This window comes from Mus caroli, chromosome 1 (genome assembly GCF_900094665.2).
Source record: "Mus caroli chromosome 1, CAROLI_EIJ_v1.1, whole genome shotgun sequence".
Classification (NCBI taxonomy): Eukaryota; Metazoa; Chordata; class Mammalia; order Rodentia; family Muridae; genus Mus; species Mus caroli.
Genome location: NC_034570.1, coordinates 30802116 through 30819737, shown reverse-complemented (window position 1 = coordinate 30819737; position 17622 = coordinate 30802116). Strand labels below are relative to the sequence as shown.

At 43.5% G+C, this 17622-nt stretch overlaps 1 protein-coding gene across 2 annotated transcripts in view; it reads left to right on the top strand.

Annotated features, from left to right (window-relative positions):
• The window catches only part of Uggt1 (UDP-glucose glycoprotein glucosyltransferase 1), a 106929-nt gene that overhangs the window by 75652 nt on the left and 13655 nt on the right, over nt 1-17622 (top strand). For both annotated transcript variants that reach the window (XM_021176550.1, XM_021176559.1), the window contains 11 exons: nt 1467-1562; nt 5815-5917; nt 6784-6863; nt 7658-7847; nt 8699-8857; nt 9304-9389; nt 11024-11108; nt 12819-12907; nt 13333-13434; nt 14546-14630; nt 16061-16243. In XM_021176550.1, the coding sequence (XP_021032209.1) occupies nt 1467-1562; nt 5815-5917; nt 6784-6863; nt 7658-7847; nt 8699-8857; nt 9304-9389; nt 11024-11108; nt 12819-12907; nt 13333-13434; nt 14546-14630; nt 16061-16243 (1258 nt within the window). The remainder of the gene's footprint in view (nt 1-1466; nt 1563-5814; nt 5918-6783; nt 6864-7657; nt 7848-8698; nt 8858-9303; nt 9390-11023; nt 11109-12818; nt 12908-13332; nt 13435-14545; nt 14631-16060; nt 16244-17622) is intronic.

Here is a 17622-nt window from a genome sequence, read left to right as displayed (position 1 = left end):
CACTCACTTTGTAGACCAGGCTGGCCTCGAACTCAGAAATCCGCCTGCCTCTGCCTCCCGAGTGCTGGGATTAAAGGCGTGCGCCACCACGCCCGGCTAAATTTTTTAAATAGAAGGGTTAGGTAAAACAGGGAGTGTTGTTTCGTTTTGTTTTATGTCTTTTAACACATTAAAGAACCTCAGAGGCACCAAAATGGATGGATGTTACACTAAGGGATGAAAGCAAAGCACTTCTTCTTGGATTAATTTGACTAAGGGTGAGCCTAAGTTTGAATTCTCTATTTCTTTTCCTGTATCTTCCATCTCTCTGTAGTTTGTGGTTCCTGGCCCATCTGTAGTGTGTCTGGTGTGTGTGTGTATGTGTTGTGTGTATGTCTGGCCTCTATCAGTCCCTTTGTCTGCCTTCCCATAACAAAAGACTTTGCTCTGTATTTATTAAGCCACACAGAAAGTATTGCATGGGAAAGAATGAAAGCTTCTTTACAGAGTTTTACAAGGGAAGAAGTAACTTTCCTGACCCAGGGTAGAAAACTACAACTAGGTGTTATCAACCTATAGCCACATGTTGCTTCCAACAGTTATGGTGGGTACTTGTAATATAAAGTTGCTTCCAATCTGTTAGGTGTTTCAGCAAACACACACACACACACACACACACACACACACACACACACACACATACTCTCTCTCACATCTATTTACCTACCTACCTTTGGGTCAGGGGCACAGAAGGGTAAAGTCATATATTAGCTATATAAAAGCTGCTTGCATAGGAAATCCAAGGCAGTTAAGATTACACTGTTCTCTTACAGGCAGGTTAAACTTAAAGGGCTGAGTGCATAGTTGAATGGCAGCGTAAGCACCTCTTCATAGATGATCTCAAGGGGTATTGTTAACTTTGCTGTGAGGTTTGCCAAAAGTTCAGTCTTGGAGGTCAAGAGATAAAAACATATCACTACAGTTTTTGTTTCTTCCCCTGCTAAGAACAAACCCAAAAATACTAGATAGGCACTCACAAATACTAGACAGCTGCTGTCAACCTCAGCTCACAGGTTTGTTTTGTTTTGTTTTTTAATTAGACACTGTAATGGTGCTTCTGATATTGAAGTCATAACCAACATAGATGTTGGATGGCTGGTTAGATTAGTGGATTTTGACGCAGCAGCCCTGAGGGCAATAGTATTCTTTAAGCTAGGCCCTGAGCCGGGTGCCTGCAAGGTTAGCCAGTACAGTGCTTACAACAGCCTTGCAGAGTAGGCTGTTCCTGTCTTCACCCACAGAGAAAAGTGCCATCCCAGAGATGATCAAGCTAACCACAGAGTCATGCCTTTTGGAACTCAGTTCATGCCTCTTTGAAACCACCTTGTTGGCATGATGCTATTCTGTGTTTAGGCTGATGCTATTCAGCAATGATTAGAAAATCTGCAAATAAAGTCATGCTAAAATTTCATAACTTCATCTTTTAGGGCCAGTGATTTGGTAATGAAGGTGGATGCTCTCCTGTCAGCACAACCCAAAGGAGAGGCGAGGATCGAGTACCAGTTCTTTGAGGATAAACACAGGTACAGTTGTTGCTGCACTAACGCACAGTCCTGAACTCTTAGGCTTTCATTCTTTGTCTCACAGCCTTTACCTCCCCAGATAAGGTTTCTATGCACGTTGTTAGAAAAATGAAATGAAGTTTCATATATAAAATTACATTTTGTGAGCGTTGGTATTTCTAAATAAACCTGAAGTAATTGTATATATACCCTTTCAGTGAAAATAGCATTTAATGAAATAGACCAGATATAATTTTCTGATATTCAGGAATAATTGGATTGCTTGAATATACCACTTAAATACTGGTTTCTTGTTTATTATTATTATTATTATTATTTTAAAAAACTACTGTTTCCAAAGGGAAAAATACATTTAAGATATGAAAATGTCTTTGCGTCTTTATCCTTCAGTTTTTTGTTTTGAAGTTTGAACACAGATGAAGTTGCAAGACTCACAAAGAATAACCATGTGTCTGTAACTATATTCACCATTATTGGAGTGCCTCTTGTCTGTAACCTACAAGTCTATAGCCCAGATTTACCAGCTATTGCTGTGTCATGTTCAGTATTTTCTATCTGTGTGTGCAATGTGCATATGCACACTGCATCTATTTATCTGTATATTTGTACACACATATGTACTCACATCTCTTTTTCTAGCATTTGAAAATTCATTGCTAACATGTTATAAACTCTCTAAAGTGTTAGCATGTGGAGACTTGGTCCCCACTACTGTGATCATATGTGATCTTCATCCACTAGTGGTAATACAAACCTCTGCTCGAATTCTCTGATGTCCCAGACCACACATTCCAGTTATTCATATGTCTTGAATCTCCTTTAATCTACAAGATTAAAGGTGTGCCCCCACCCCTTTCTCTTACCATACTGGCTATTTAAAGAGCCCAGGCAGATTGTCTTTGGATCCCCACAGTGTGGGTTATTCCCTTAATAGTGGACGAGTTTGTTTTTCTAGAGTTCTGGCTCCTCGTTTAAAATATTTACTCGTATTATAATTTTTAATTATGTGGATATGTGCACGTGTGTGCACTGCCTGTTGGAGGCCCAGGCAGTTAGTTCTCCCTGGTCCTGGCATAATAGGTGGTTGTGAGACAGCTGATATAGCGGCTAGGAACTGAACTCAGGTCCTCTGCAAAAGCAGGATGCACTCTTAACTGTGGAGCCATCACTCCAAGCCTGTATCTCCTCGCTTGTTAATATCTTGCTGTCTCTTTCTTTACCCTCTCACCCCTTCCCTGCTTTTTAGTCTAGGGCCTGTGTATCATAAGCAGCCGCTCTCACTGTGCTGTCACCAGTAGGCAGAGCCTCTGTGGCCCAGGATATCCCTTCTGGTAGCTTGCCGTGGGCACTGTGCTGCTCACATGCTCGTCTTCTCTTTCAGCATTACGCTGGGTAAGAAGTAACTCGTTATCTCGGTAGCAGCACAGGACACAGTGACTGACCTGCTCTCCTTTCTGCCTTCGTAGCCAACACAGTAGGTCCTCCGTGAAGACTGAGTCCTCCAGAGCATCCTTTCGCTATGAGCTTGTGAATTGTGCAGAGTTAAAATAGCCCTAGTTACAAACTCTGTTACTATACAATAGAAATTCTTACTGGAGTGCTGTTAGCCAAGGATTTGATACAAGGATTTCTCATTTCTGTTTTTTTAAAAAAGTTTTATCCATTTAGTTCATCATATGGATCTTTTTTGTTTCCAGTTTTTCAATATGCCTGAAATTTGCTTTAATCAAATAGATCCCATTTAATTATTACATAAAAATAGTTATTATTTCTGCTTCAAATAAAAATAAGCACACCATCAGTTCTGTGAGTCCTTGGTGTGAGACTTAGGCCAGCCAGCAGCAGGTTGTCGCCTGGGAACCTGCTTCATTGTCCTTGGCCTAGAGCACCAGTGTCTGCCTTTCAGCAGGATTCCTCAGTGATCCCCTGAACGTAATTTGGGAGAGCAGTGTTCTTGGACTTTTGCTATATTCATCTAAAGGGAATATATGATCGTCTGTCCTGTTTGGGACATTCTAGAATTTTCTCTCACCAGTACATCAAGTGCCTTTCTCTGTGACTTACTTCCTTGAGTCTTTTGTCCCTCACTATAGAATGTAGGTGTGATTATTGTTTTGAAAAATCTTAATTTAAATTTTTGAGTTGTTTCGCCATGTGTATGCCTGAGCACCCATGTTCAGTGTCCCTGGAGAGCAGGTAACTTCTTGTTCTTGCTCTGTAAAATTTTCATCAGATCAAAAAAGCAATATATGATTTTGGACAAGGAGGTGACGTTTTAAGCCTTTGAGAGTCACTACTTTTCTTCGCTTTGCCTTTTTGTTTGTAAGAGTGTTCACTGGGCGCACTGCTGCAACACTAGTGGTGGTGAGCAGGAGAGGTCTTTTCCAGACTCACCTCAGAAGGTGGCAGGGTGTGCGTATAAGTTCAGATGGGAGCTCTGGCTTGCTTGTGCTCGTGGCTTCCAGTTCCACCAGCCACAAACCTCACTTGGGTATAGTTCCTTGTGCCCATCAGTAACTTTTTTGCCGATTCCTTATTCTTAGTGCCGTAGAAGATCCTGAGTCACTGAGATTCAGAGAGAGGCACTGTACCAGGAAGCCTTATGGGAGTAAACAGATGCTGGTCCTCACTTGTGAAGAGCAGGTGCAACATCTGCCATTCAGAAGTACTGGCTGCACAGCAAGCCTGTCTCAATAAGTAAAATGAAAAGGAAACCGGTTAGCAGGTTAACTTGGCAGATTAAAGTGGTTGGCATGTAAACTTGGTGACTGAAATTTGATCCTAGAACCCATGGGAAGATGGAGAGAATTGACTCCACCAAGTCATCCAATGAACTGCACACATATGCCATGGTGCATACACACTGTGGCTTCTAAGTGACCCATAATACTAATAGGATAGAATTAAAATGAATAAAAATTTGAAATATATATAACTGAATCCTCTCAGTGATAAGGCAGAATTCTGTATGCCCTTCTCATCTGTAAATTGTTTTAGGTTCTGAGGAAATTGAATTGACAGTGCATACCAGCCCCAACAATTCTCTACTCTCATGCCTAACTCTTCTGAGATTTTAAAGAGACCGTGTATGGAGAAGGCTGGATGCACAAACTGTTTAAAGGTCAAAAGCCATCAAAATGTCTAGCAGTAAAAGATAATTTCAGTAATAGATTTATAGATAGATTATAACAGATTTCCTTGGTAAACATAAGACATTTCTTATTCACGATGCTGGGTGTATAGGAACATGTATACATGTTTATATTGAAATAGTGAGAGAAGCCGTACGTGATTTATTTTTTTCATGCAGATGGTGGTGGTAGGGCCATGTGTAGGTGATGCACATGTGAAGGTCAGAGGACAACTTGGAGGAATTGGTCCTCTCCTACCGTGGGGGAGCCAGGGATCAAACTCAGTTTACCATGTTCTGTAACAAAGTTCTTTTATCCTCTGAGACATCTTGTGGCCCAAGAAATTGTTTTTAAGAATAACTAACTTTTATACAGCATCTAAAAAGAATCATATGTATACAGTGAAGTTACTGTAATAGTGAGATTGTTTTAGATGCTTTCTTTTTTCTGTTTTACAGGTTTTCTAGGTTGTTATGTTTGGTTAATTGATGGTTGGTTGATTACACTCTTAAAGATTGAACCCAGAGCATTCTACCACTGAGCTACATCCTAGACACGTTATCATTAATTTAATGATTGGTTTTTGTTTTGTGCTTTTCTTGCCTGGAAATAAAATTAGCATCATGTTCAGTAAACATGAGAAGTAAACATCCAGTATATTTAGTAGTTGGCTTTGTGGTGCAAGAATGTACTAGATACTTGGGAGGCCGAGGCAAGAAAATTGCAGGTTCAAGGCCAGCCTGGGCAACATAGTAAGAGCGTCTCAAATAAAAAGTCAAATAGAACTGGTGATGTGGCTTGGTAGTGGCGCTCTTGCCTAGGAAAGGAGCAAAAAGAAAGCAAAAACACAAAGCAGAACTCTGCAGTGTTTGTGCAATGTGATCTAGCTTTCCTGTCTTCACACAGGGTTCCGATCCCTCGTGTTCAAGGATTTGCAGCGTAGGCTGTAGCTTTAGTCTCATGGTTGAATAGCATTTAAGCTTGTTGGTTCTCATTGACAGATTTGGAATGCTAAGATGTCTGAATTGTTGATAACCTATGCTGGTATCCTCCACCCCAACCTTACTGTTTTCCTGTTTTCTCCGTGCTAATGTTTGGTTCTTTTGATTTTTTTTTCTCAGTGCAATTAAGCTGAAGCCCAAAGAAGGAGAGACATACTATGATGTGGTAGCCGTTGTTGACCCTGTCACACGAGAAGCACAGAGGCTCGCCCCCTTGCTCTTGGTAGGCCTGCTGTGGAGGTAGTTCGCATCTTTAACCAAACTACTCATGGGTCCTACGATTTTCTGGGCATTTCCTTTGTCCCTTTGACATCTTCTAGAGGAGATGGACAACAGTGTTTTCATAGGGATTGATTAAGGCTCGTTTTTCTTTATGAATTGTGTCATGGCTTTAAATATGTATAAGATTCTACACTTTTATATATGCTTAAAAAAAAACCCAACTAAGCAATACAGTACCCTATTTTTTAGGACAGTAAGATCATCTAATCTTCTCTGTAAATGTCAGTCCACGTGCTTTTTACTGTGGACTGAAGCAGTGAGCTCTTGTTTTCCTTTGTAGCTAAATTCTCATTGTTTACCTTCTGTTTCCTTACAAGAGAGTTTTAAACTTTGTGTGAGGAGCACTGACCTGCAATAGCCTTTTAAAAAAGGATACATATATTCATTCATTCATTCATTCATTCATTCATTTACTCATTCATTCATTCATTCTGTCTGTCTGTCTGTCTGTCTGTGAGCACACATGTCACAGTATGTGGGTAGAGATCAGAGGGCATCTTGCAAGAGTCAGTTCTTGCCGTTTGAGTCCTGGGGATCACACTTGGGTTGTAAGGCTTGGCAGCAAGCACCTTGACTTCCTGAGCTGTTTCATTGCCTCTCCTGCCCCTCTTTGGAACCAGGCCTTCTATCTGTGGTCGACTCTACGTTGGAGCTCTGATGCCCAAAACTTCTTTAATGATGATGCTGCAACAGCTGTTTTGTTTATGTATGTTCCTGAGATGTTAAAAGTGCTTTGTCTCCTAAGTAACTGTGAAACAGTTCTGAAGAGAAAACCTAAACATTTTGTCATCTGGTTTGCTTTTTTAGGTTTTGACTCAGCTGATAAACATGAATCTAAGAGTATTTATGAATTGCCAATCCAAGCTTTCCGACATGCCTTTAAAAAGGTAAAATGCCATTTAAGGAACACTGTTCCATAGCGGTACTAAACCTAAAAGTTATCCCTGCGTGGGAAGACTCGGGTACGTGGGTGGGCTCAGTGTGTGTGAAAGGATGTGTACTGACAGTCCCCGCTCTGCTTTGGTTAGCTGTTCTGAGAACATAGCAGGGCTTAGCACTTAGACGACATCAGTACCAGCTGCTGGCACATTTACAGCTCACTTTAAAAGAACGGTAGCTATTAGGTCTCATGTAGGAAGCTTACTCTACTTATTCTTGTGCATCCTGGGGAAGGGACAGACTTGGCTGTGGGATGGCTGTTTGTGGAAGTCACAGTGACCATAGTAGCTTAGCACATGCTCTGGCCATGGGTGATGTCTTCCTTGGTGAGGGGCAGAGTTCTACACTTAGATTCTTAATGGATTCCAACAGTCTTGCTGAGGACTGAGCGAGCTGCAGCTCCCACTGTTAACTGCATGTTTATCACACACCGTGTTCTCAGTGCACAAGCATCACTTAGGGCTCACTCATATTGTAAGACAAAGGTTTCTCCTCAGAGGCCAGTGCTCAGGATAAAGTGCTTGTGACACCGATGGCCACAGTGTGAAGGGGTGGTCTCCTGCATGCCTCCCTCTCTCCTTTCCCTTGACTTTACAGCAGCCCTGGGAGGCAGCATTAGACCAGCAGATGGCTTGGCTTATTGTCCTGATTTGGAAGGCTACTGTCCAAGCCTAGGTTTTTGTTCACTGTGTGGATGCTGAGACTGCGTCAAGAAATGCCTAACACTTGTGTTTCTTTTCAGCTTTTACCGTTACGTCTTAGAGCCGGAGATTTCTTTCACTGCAGACAGCAGCTTTGCTAAGGGACCCATAGCAAAGTTTCTGGATATGCCACAGTCTCCACTGTTTACTTTGAATCTGAACACACCTGAAAGTTGGATGGTAGAATCTGTCAGAACACCATATGATCTGGATAATATTTATCTAGAAGAGGTAGGGATGTAATTGTTCTCGACTATCGCATCATGTATAAATTAAATCTATCCATCATTCAGTCAGTGGCGATTCCTGAACTGAGTGGTGGAGATGGCGCTCACATCACACGTCAGTGCTCCCTTACGTTGATGCTCCCTTACGGCAGCTGCTTTATTCAGATGCCGTCCTGCTCAGCTCTCGAGTTAGAAGTGTGTGCCTGGACTGCTGCTCCCACCCTTGCTCTCTCAGCTTAGTCAGCTTTGGTTGTCCTCAGAGTTGGTCAGCTCCACATTAGTGTCAGTCACTCCTCTTATCCTCTCATGATTGACAGAAAGCAGTGTGAGGGAGGGGCATTCATTTGGGCTCCTAAGAATGCAGCCTGTGGTGCTAGGGAGGAAGTGGCCTGATCTGGGTGTCACCAGGAAGCAAAGAGAGGAGAGTCCCAAGGGCTTCCCCCCGTTTCCTGTCTTACTCATTTCAGGATCCCCAGCCCACGGAGCAGTGCTGCACATTTAGTGTGGGTTTTTCCTCCTGAACTGATCCTCTCTGGAAAGGCCCTCACACATGCCCAGAGGTGTGCTTCCAAGCCTAGTCAGATCTGGTCATCACAGTTCTCAAATACCCACTCCCGATCGTCCCCGGCAGTTAGGAACTGTTTCTGATCTGACACTGTGTCTAAGTCGTTACCCAACGGGTGGTCTTCGTGTTTGTAGTGGGTGGTTTGTGACACATTCCTTCTGTCATAGAATCCAGGATGGAGCTCCAGCCCTGAGCCTCGGTGGCAGCCAGTGCTTTTACCCTCGTGATTGTTGCCCTGACCTGGCAGATTGCATGTGTAACAGTCATATGCTTTAACTCTGGTCTTTCAGGTGGACAGTATAGTGGCTGCTGAGTATGAGTTGGAATATCTGTTACTAGAAGGTCATTGTTACGACATCACCACAGGCCAGCCCCCTCGAGGACTACAATTCACTTTAGGAACTTCAGCCAACCCAACAATTGTGGACACAATTGTGATGGCCAATCTGGTAAGTAATCAGTTAATCAGATAGTACAACTTCCGTGATGGTTATTTAGATGCCGTAATTTATGGCAGAACAGTTAGCATTCTGAACCATGGTGTGAAATAGAACTAACAATGGACTGCAGTGTGAAGTCCTTGCTTGCTCTCCGTGGAGCACTGCAGCCTCCACTGCACCGCCCTGCTGAGGCTCTTTGCCTCTTAACTTATTGGTTGGTAGTTTTTTGGTTTGTTTTGTTTTACTTACCCCTGATTTGTTAATTATCTTTTAAATTTTCTTTAATTATCATGGTAATAAGACCCTGAGTTCAGTACCTAGTTGACCGAGAGGGGATGGGGTAGATAGGTTGTCATATACACACACATGATCTGGCATGTAAATGAAAATGTAAGCATTCATTGGAAACATTTAAATTTAAAGAGAACTGAGCCTGTACTTTGTTTGTGTCCTAGGGATATTTTCAGCTCAAAGCCAATCCGGGAGCCTGGATTCTGAGACTGAGGAAGGGGCGCTCAGATGACATTTATAGGATCTACAGGTAGGACAAGGAGACGGCTTCATTGTAGAGACTGGGCTTTAATTGCGCATTATCTGGGCTTACCCCAGGCATCGTGCGTTAGAGTCGAGTTCATGATAAAGCCAAGCTTCTCAGGATAGTAAGGGTGGGAGAAGTTGTAGGGGATGAGTTGGATAGCAAGGGGTCTAAGTGCTGATTAGATGGAGGTCTGTTCTCCATTGCTTTCCCTGTCAGCTCTATCTATCAGAAGGATGCAGACAGCAGGCGGGAGCTCTGACTACTTGATGGTATCTGACTGGAAACAGCAGGGTTGGTCCTGTTTAGTAGCTGATGGGAGGTGTTTATCATGACCCTGGGTGTTTTGTACATGCACAGAACACATGCGCTTTGACTGTGTAGTCTGACTGTCGGTCCTGGTCCCTGGGCTGCAGTTGTGTAGGTGTACTCCTACACCAATTGTCTTGAAGTTCAAGTGAACCCCAGAACACCATTTTTAAAATGTGGTCTCTATCCTGTTTAACACAGTTTAAACTCGTCCTTAGTTCTGTGCCAGTTTGTGTAGGGAATGCTTTTCATTATGGTTTCTGTGAACACCTAATGTGTGTATTTGCTTTAGCTTCATGGCCTCTTACTTGACATGGAGAAGCAGTGTGGCTTAGTGGTTTGGGTTTTGGTTTTTCTCTCACCCACGCTTGAACTGGACTCAAGTGAGTCTTCTGCCTTAGTCTCCTGTAGTTGAGACTACAGGCGTGTGCCTCCATACCTAGCTTGTGCAGATTTCTTATTCAATAACTTAGAATTTTGTGCTATAGTAATGTCCTTATTGTAAATAGTAGGCTTTTCCCTGATTCAGTTATTTTCCCAAGAAGGCTTCACAGAATGTTTCTTCTATGGGCCCTGTCCATCTTTCTCCTGGCCTGGGGCTGTGATGCCGTCCTCTCTGCTGTCTAGGGTTCCTGTCTTCCGAGGCTTCCCAAGTGGACAGCCTGTGATTCTGGAATCTTCTTTGCGCCAGCTTTCTCCTCTCCTTTTGCTGCCTGCTGAGTGACAGCACATGCAGTGGCTTCCTCACATTGCTGCTTAGAGAGTGAGATGAGGAGGAAGCGAGTCGTCCTGCTCACAGTCGTCCTGCTCTGCCTCGTGTGCCTCGGACCAGAGCAGCTGCACTGTGGACTTCCTACCAGACACAGAATTGAGTCTGTGCTCTAAACTTGGCTAGTTGTGCCACCTCTCACACTGTAGCCTAGGCTGGCTTTGATCGCAGTTGATCTCCCTGCTGCTTCCTGTTGGGGTTACAGGTGTGAGTCACCACACTCAGCCGAGAGTTAAACAGCAGAAGCGGCTCCAGGGATGGGCCTGAGTGTGCAGACCTGTGAGCGGACAAGCTTTGCCATGATCTGACCGGTGCTTGTCCTGCCTGAGAGCCCATTGATGTTTGCCTGCTGTAGGAAGGAAGTCAGCTCACGTCTCTAGCCTAGAGATGGAGATTTCTGGGAATACTTCTTTGTCCTGTAAAGGTGTTTCTTTCAGACTGTGAGTTGGTTTTAAAAAGTGTTTCTACAATGAAGTTGGGCAAGCACAGCCCATCTTGTTGTCTGAGTATTTACTGCATTTTGGGATTGTGATTTCTTTCTTCTGTCTTACTTGTCTCTAAGCCATGATGGTACAGATTCCCCTCCTGATGCAAATGATGTTGTTGTCATCCTCAATAACTTCAAGAGCAAGATCATCAAAGTGAAGGTGAGTCTGCTCGGCTTTGGCAGCCACTGTCAGGGAACAGACAGCAGTCCCCCCTGTGGCTAGCCACTGTGGGAACAGACAGCAGTCCCTCCTGTGGCCAGCTACTGTCGGAAGTACTAACACTTGTGACCGTGCTAGGAGAGCCCTCTCGTGGTAGTTCATTAAGACACTGTTTTAATGTTTCGTTTTGTGTTAATTACTGTTGTGATTTTTACCTTGCCTAATTTACCAATTAAGCATTAGTACAAATAGAGTGAACAAAGCTGTAATATATATGCAGGGTTCTCTACTCTCTTAGATTTCATGCATCCACTAGGGGCTTGGAATATTTCCATTAGATGAAGTAGGACTGCTGCATTTGGAAGTCATTTTGGTATTCCATTTGGAAGTGGCTTTTGTTTGTTTGTTTGACTTTTGGGTTTTGTTGTTGTTTGTTTTAATAGTTCTAGGGATGCTGCTTAAGAAAAAATGTCTTAGTGAAGATTAGCTTCTAGCTTTCTTCAGCCAACAGATTGTCACTTTTGGTAATCTCAGAGTACCATTTTGTGCAAAATGTCCCCACAGAGACTTTGTGTACTCCCCTCCCCATTCTGGTTGAGACAGGGTCTCACTATTTAGCCCTGAAGCCCTGATTGACCTGGGACTTGCTTATGTAGACCAGGTTGGCCTCGAACTCACAGATATGTTCGACTGCCTCCCAAGGATCAGGATTAAAGGCATTGTACCTGGCTCAGCTTTGCCATTTTTTTTTAAGTTTTATTTATTTATACACATGTAAATGTGTTTATGTGAATATATGACACTCATATACCTGTGAAGGGCACAAGAGAGCATTGGTATCTCTTAGAAATGGAGTTACAGGTTGTTGCAAACTATCCAGTATAGTTGCTGGGAACTGAACTCAGGTCCTCTGGGAGAGCTGTATGTGTGTGCTCTGAACCACTGAGCCATCTCTCCAGCTCTGGCTTGGGTGCTTTCATACCCACAATTCATAGTGTTAGTATTTTAGTCTCAGAAGACTGGGAAATTCCAGTGGCAGCTCAACAGTAAGATTATAGTTTTTATAGGCAGGATAGTGCACACCTATCGTATCAGAACTGGGGAGTTAGAGGCAGGAGGATCAGGAATTTAAGGTCAGCCTAGACTGCATAGTGAGTTTGAGGCCATCTTGAATGATATGAGACACTGCCTACAAAACTGAACACAGAATACAAACATAGGTGATTTTATTTAAAGTCTTCTCTTACTCTCTTTCTCCTCAGCATTTTGAAATCCTAAAGTAAAATGATTGTAGGATAAGTAACTGTTACACATGGTAAAACCTAAAGTCAGCCATTGCGAGGCTGAACAGGAGGGTGATTGCCACAGGGAATCTTTTGTGGTAGAAGTCCTGAGCATGGACCACGGCCTGATGTGCCTCTCTCAACAGTTCCTGTAGGCCGCGTTCTTCCCTTGAAGTTGTCAGCTAGGAACGTTGTCTTCTGGGTTACTCCCTCTGCTTCTATGAGCTTGGTCTTTGGCTCTTTGTACAATTCAAAGAGATTGCTGGCTTGCCCCTGAAGGCTTTAACTTGAGTGTTCTGATAAACGCACACACGGCCACAGTCCTGAGAGTCTGGGTGGAGTCGCCTTTAGGAGAATTGGTTGATTGTTTGCTGTTGCCAGTGCACATCAGGTTTGCGCCTGTCAGACCTGTCATGTACAATTGCAGGTTCAGAAGAAGGCAGACATGGCTAATGAAGACTTGCTGAGTGACGGGACGAATGAGAACGAGTCTGGATTCTGGGACTCATTCAAGTGGTAAGTCGGCATCATGGTGGACAGCTTACATGTACAGGGAGGGCCAGAGGCGTGAACCATGCATCCTTTGCAATATGGTAATTTTTTCTGGGCTTCCAACCCACTTCATGCAGCTAGATTATGCCCTTTCAGTTGGAGAAGAGGAATGCTTCCCTTTCGGTTAAGAGAAGGAAAGTGTTCTTCCGAGGAGGGAGCTTCTGGTGTGCACCCTTCCCTCTCGGTTGGTGGGTGGGGCCCACTGCTGGCAGAGGTGACGGTCATTGGACAGCTGTGTTCTTTGGAGTAGCCCTTATTACCTCCTTTTCCCTGGTGCTCCCACCAAGTCTTACCTCTGGAGCAGGAAGGCTCAGGCACTGTCCCTTTCCTCTCCTGAAAGGTTGTGTCAGCCCTACATATAAGTGCTGTTTTTAATTATGTCATCACAGGGGCTTCTCAGGACAGAAGGCTGAAGAAGTGAAGCAAGATAAAGATGACATAATCAATATTTTCTCTGTTGCGTCTGGTCATCTCTACGAAAGGTTTCTTCGGTTAGTTTTCACTATTTGTGATGTAAATGGATTTGTTATAGTATTCTTTGATTGCAAGGATTTGCTTGCTATGTTATGTGTGTACACACACACACACGTACACACATACAAAGTACTCTGAGGGCTGTGGGTAGCTTGCCACATACAGTTCTATTTGTTTTGATCTGGTTCATCTATAGACTTTAGTATCCTATGCACACCTTATAGACTGTTGTTGGTTTTTTTGGCCATCAAATATTGCATAAACCAGAAGCTAGAGAGTTGGCATAGAAAGTACAGAAACTGGGTAACACTTGGCCATCTTCTGTAGAGCCACGGGCCTTTAAAGCCAGACCTTGGGTTTATGTGAGAATAGCTTTGCTTGCAAACTGAGATTAAAATAGAAGGAGTTTGTCTAGGTCATGCAGCTGGAAGCAGGACAGATCATTGCTTGACATTGTTGATGTAGTTAAGAGGGGAGGGCTTTCGGGATCCGTTTGTGGAATCCTGAGGTCTCAGGGTGTCTGGGCGCTCAGCGTTGAAGACATATTACTTGAAAGTCATTGTCCCAATTTCACAGCTGTTTGTCCTTTTAGTTTTCATTATAAATCTGATATAGAAAATAATAAAAACAATGTCATTTGGTCAATTTCTAGTCCTTCTTCCAATAAATATCTGCTCTAAACTAATGACAGTGACAATGACTTTCCTGAGCCCGTGCCCTCCCCTGTACTGACTCCTGTCTCTCCAGGCTGACAGAGGCTGTGCGTGTGTGCACCGTTTGCTCAGTACCAGATGCTGCTGTGCCTGAGCACCGGTTTGGAGCGTGGTGTAGTCCTGACTATGATCTCCAGTGCTAGCTAACTCACCGTCAGTTGATGAGATGGGTCATTTAAATGTACAGCATAATTAGAGTTTGCCTCTATCTGTTGGAGTATACTTACAGGGAATTCCTTGTCCCTCTCCCTTCCGGGGACATCCTTATGTACGTATATGTATACTTTCCCATTAGTGAAGGTCTCTGCCTAACTGAACAATGGGTTGGCTCTGCTGTCAGTCTTGTGAGTTCTTTCTGCTTAATGTTGCTGAGGTTAAAAAACATTGAGAAATAATTACTTGTTTTGTTTGGCAGCATCATGATGCTCTCAGTCCTGAAGAATACCAAGACTCCTGTGAAGTTCTGGTTCTTGAAGAACTACTTGTCCCCCACATTTAAGGTTTGTTCATAGGGAAAAGGAAAACCTTATTAAGGGAATATTTACACTGTAATATATTCTTTTCTACCTTTGTTTTATCTATACTCTTAGTTTTTTTCCCTTTCATTAGGATACCTTAATTTCATTGTCTATTTCTATATTGGTTTTTTTTTTTTCCCAGGTTGCTCTATTTGGGGTAATAGTTTTTATGAATCTAAACTCAAAATTATGACCTGTTTGAAGCTGGGTGACATAGGAGGAAAGTCTTTGTCTTTTCTGAGAGACAGTGTTGTAGCAAACTAACAGTCCTTGCCCTGGAGGCTTGCCTATCTCCCCTTAGCTTAGGAAGCACAGTGATGTGGGTTTGAGAATGAATACTCTTCTCATGAGGAAGGTGAGGGGCTGCTTCCCCTGTGTGTCTCGTAGTGGGTTGGCCCGACTTTCCTGCATTCACTTTTCCTGTAGTATTTACAAGACAACTCTGTAATCAGTGTGACTCATCTCAGATGAGGGGTTACCTTACTTCTGATCTCCTGAGAGCTGGTGTTTGAACACAGAAGGCTACTTGTCAACACCAAGAGCCTGCTCAGAGTTCTGGCTCTGCTGTGTGATAGCCTGGGTTAGACTCAGCCTTGAGAAGACCTTAATATCAAGCTCAAGAGGGCTTTACTAAAATTAAATGTAGATAAGTAAACCTGGAGCTTGTGTGCCTTATACACACACATGCACAAGTTATATAAAGTTGTAAATCTAAAAGCCTTCACCTGTAGATTGCCTTCATTTCTTGTGGTGAGTAGATGTCATCAAATCTCATAATCAGCCTCCAAACGCTGACACCATTGCATACACAAGCAAGATTTTGCTGATATAGCTGTCTCTTGTGAGACTAGGCTGGGGCCTAACAAACACAGAAGTGGATGCTCACAGTCAGCTATTGGATGGATCACAGGGCCCCCAATGGAGGAGCTAGAGAAAGTACCCAAGGAGCTAAAGGGATCTACAACCCTATAGGTAGAACAACAATATGAACTAACCAGTACCCACCGGAGCTCGTGTCTCTAGCTGCATATGTATCAGAAGATAGCCTAGTCGGCCATCAGTGGAAAGAGAGGCCCATTGGTCGTGCAAACTTTATATGCCCCAGTACAGGGGAACGCCAGGGCCAAGAAGTGGGAGTGGGTGGGTGGGGGAGTGGGCGGGGGAGTGTGTGGGGGACTTTTGGGATAGCATTGGAAATGTAAATGAAATAAATACCTAATTAAAAAAAAAAGTAGGGATTGGACCAGAGTTTAGATGTGTCTTACGTTGAGTCAGGTGAACTAAACCAGATTGTTCTAGACCTTGTTTCAGTGCGAGTGTTTTAGTTGTACTGTAATATTGACTAACTTACAGTAAGGAGTCAGTCTTTTTAATTAGAGTGAATGATTGTTTTTCCCTGTGTCTAAAACTAGGAATTTATACCTTACATGGCCAAAAAATACAATTTCCAGTATGAGCTTGTTCAGTACAAATGGCCGCGATGGCTTCACCAGCAGACGGAGAAGCAGCGAATCATCTGGGGCTACAAAATCCTCTTTCTGGATGTGCTTTTCCCGCTGGTTGTTGACAAGTTCCTCTTTGTGGATGCTGATCAGGTGAGCTCGCTCAGGCGCGGGTAACGTGAGTCTCAGATGGCAGAGCACCTGTGTTTGCATCAGTAGTTCAGGAACATGAGAAGAGATCACCCAGATGTCATCACCTTTTATATTTAAGTTTCATCAACACATCTCCTTTTCTGTAAAAGTTTTTTTGAGAGCTTTATGCTTGTATACGATACAATGAATAACCCACTGCGTCCAGTTGGAGCAGCCTGTGGGCGCATGGGCACAGAGCCATCCACTGGAGCGTGGGATCCTATTGGTGCTTATGAATCTCCTTCCCGGAGAGTCTCCACTGCCAGTGATGCCTCGGTAACGGGGGTCCAGTCATCTGCACAGCGCCTGGTTGGTCTTGGATGGTCTTGTTTAGGTGCCCACAGCTGCTCTGAGTTTAGGAGTGAGATGAGATGAGCAGTCATGTCACAGCATTCCACAGCATTCCTCCCCATCCTTCCCCGCTCATTGTCCTCAGTGTTCCCCGAGGCTTGGGATGCAGATCCCCATTCAGCCCTGAGCATCAGTCTCTTCCTCTTTTTGTTTTGACTAGTTTGTGTCTCTGCTTCACACTGCACCAAGAAGCTTCTCTGACCAGGGCTGAGGGCAGCGCGGGTCAGAAGTAATCAGAAGGTCTTAACATGATTATTCAGAAGGTACCTTGAGAGTATCACTATTTCAGAAAATAAAATAGCAGCTTCTGCTCTGTGGCCAGGACCTCCGCAGTCCTGGGCTTTTGGCCATGATTTCAATACTAGGCATGAAGTTTCCCTCCTGTGGAGCAAGCCTCAGATCCAATCAAAAGCCACTCGTCATCCCATAATAGTCATCCTACTGCACTAGTGCCAGCGCTTTTCTCCTACTCTGTGCGCTGTTTACACACACACCTTTTTCTCTAGATTTGGGAAATTTTCTTTTATAATTTTATTTAAAATACTGTCTGTTCTGTGCCTTTGGAGTAGGCTTCTTACCTGCTAAAATGAGAAGATTCAGTAGTTTGGTCTGTCCATGGTGTCCCACCTCTCTTCCATGTGCCCATGCCCTCTCCTCCAGCCGCTTCTTGTTGCCCTTCTCTGTATGATTCGAATCCCTTGTCCTCCTGCCCTGATACTCTGTTTTTCACATGATTCATTCTGTGTACGAGCTTTCCAACTGAGCTTTAATTTGGCTACCTGAATTTTTCTTTCCAGCATCATCTCTGTTTGGTTTTTCTTCAGTTTTTTTTTTTTTCTCTCGAATTTAATTTTTATATCATGGGTTGATTTCTGTATTCATCCAGCTCTTGTTTTGTTTTGCTCTCAGGATATACTCATGCTTTTAAGTTGTTGAACACAGTTATAATTATTCTTTTAAGTTCTCTGGCTGCAAGTTCTTCCAAGCCA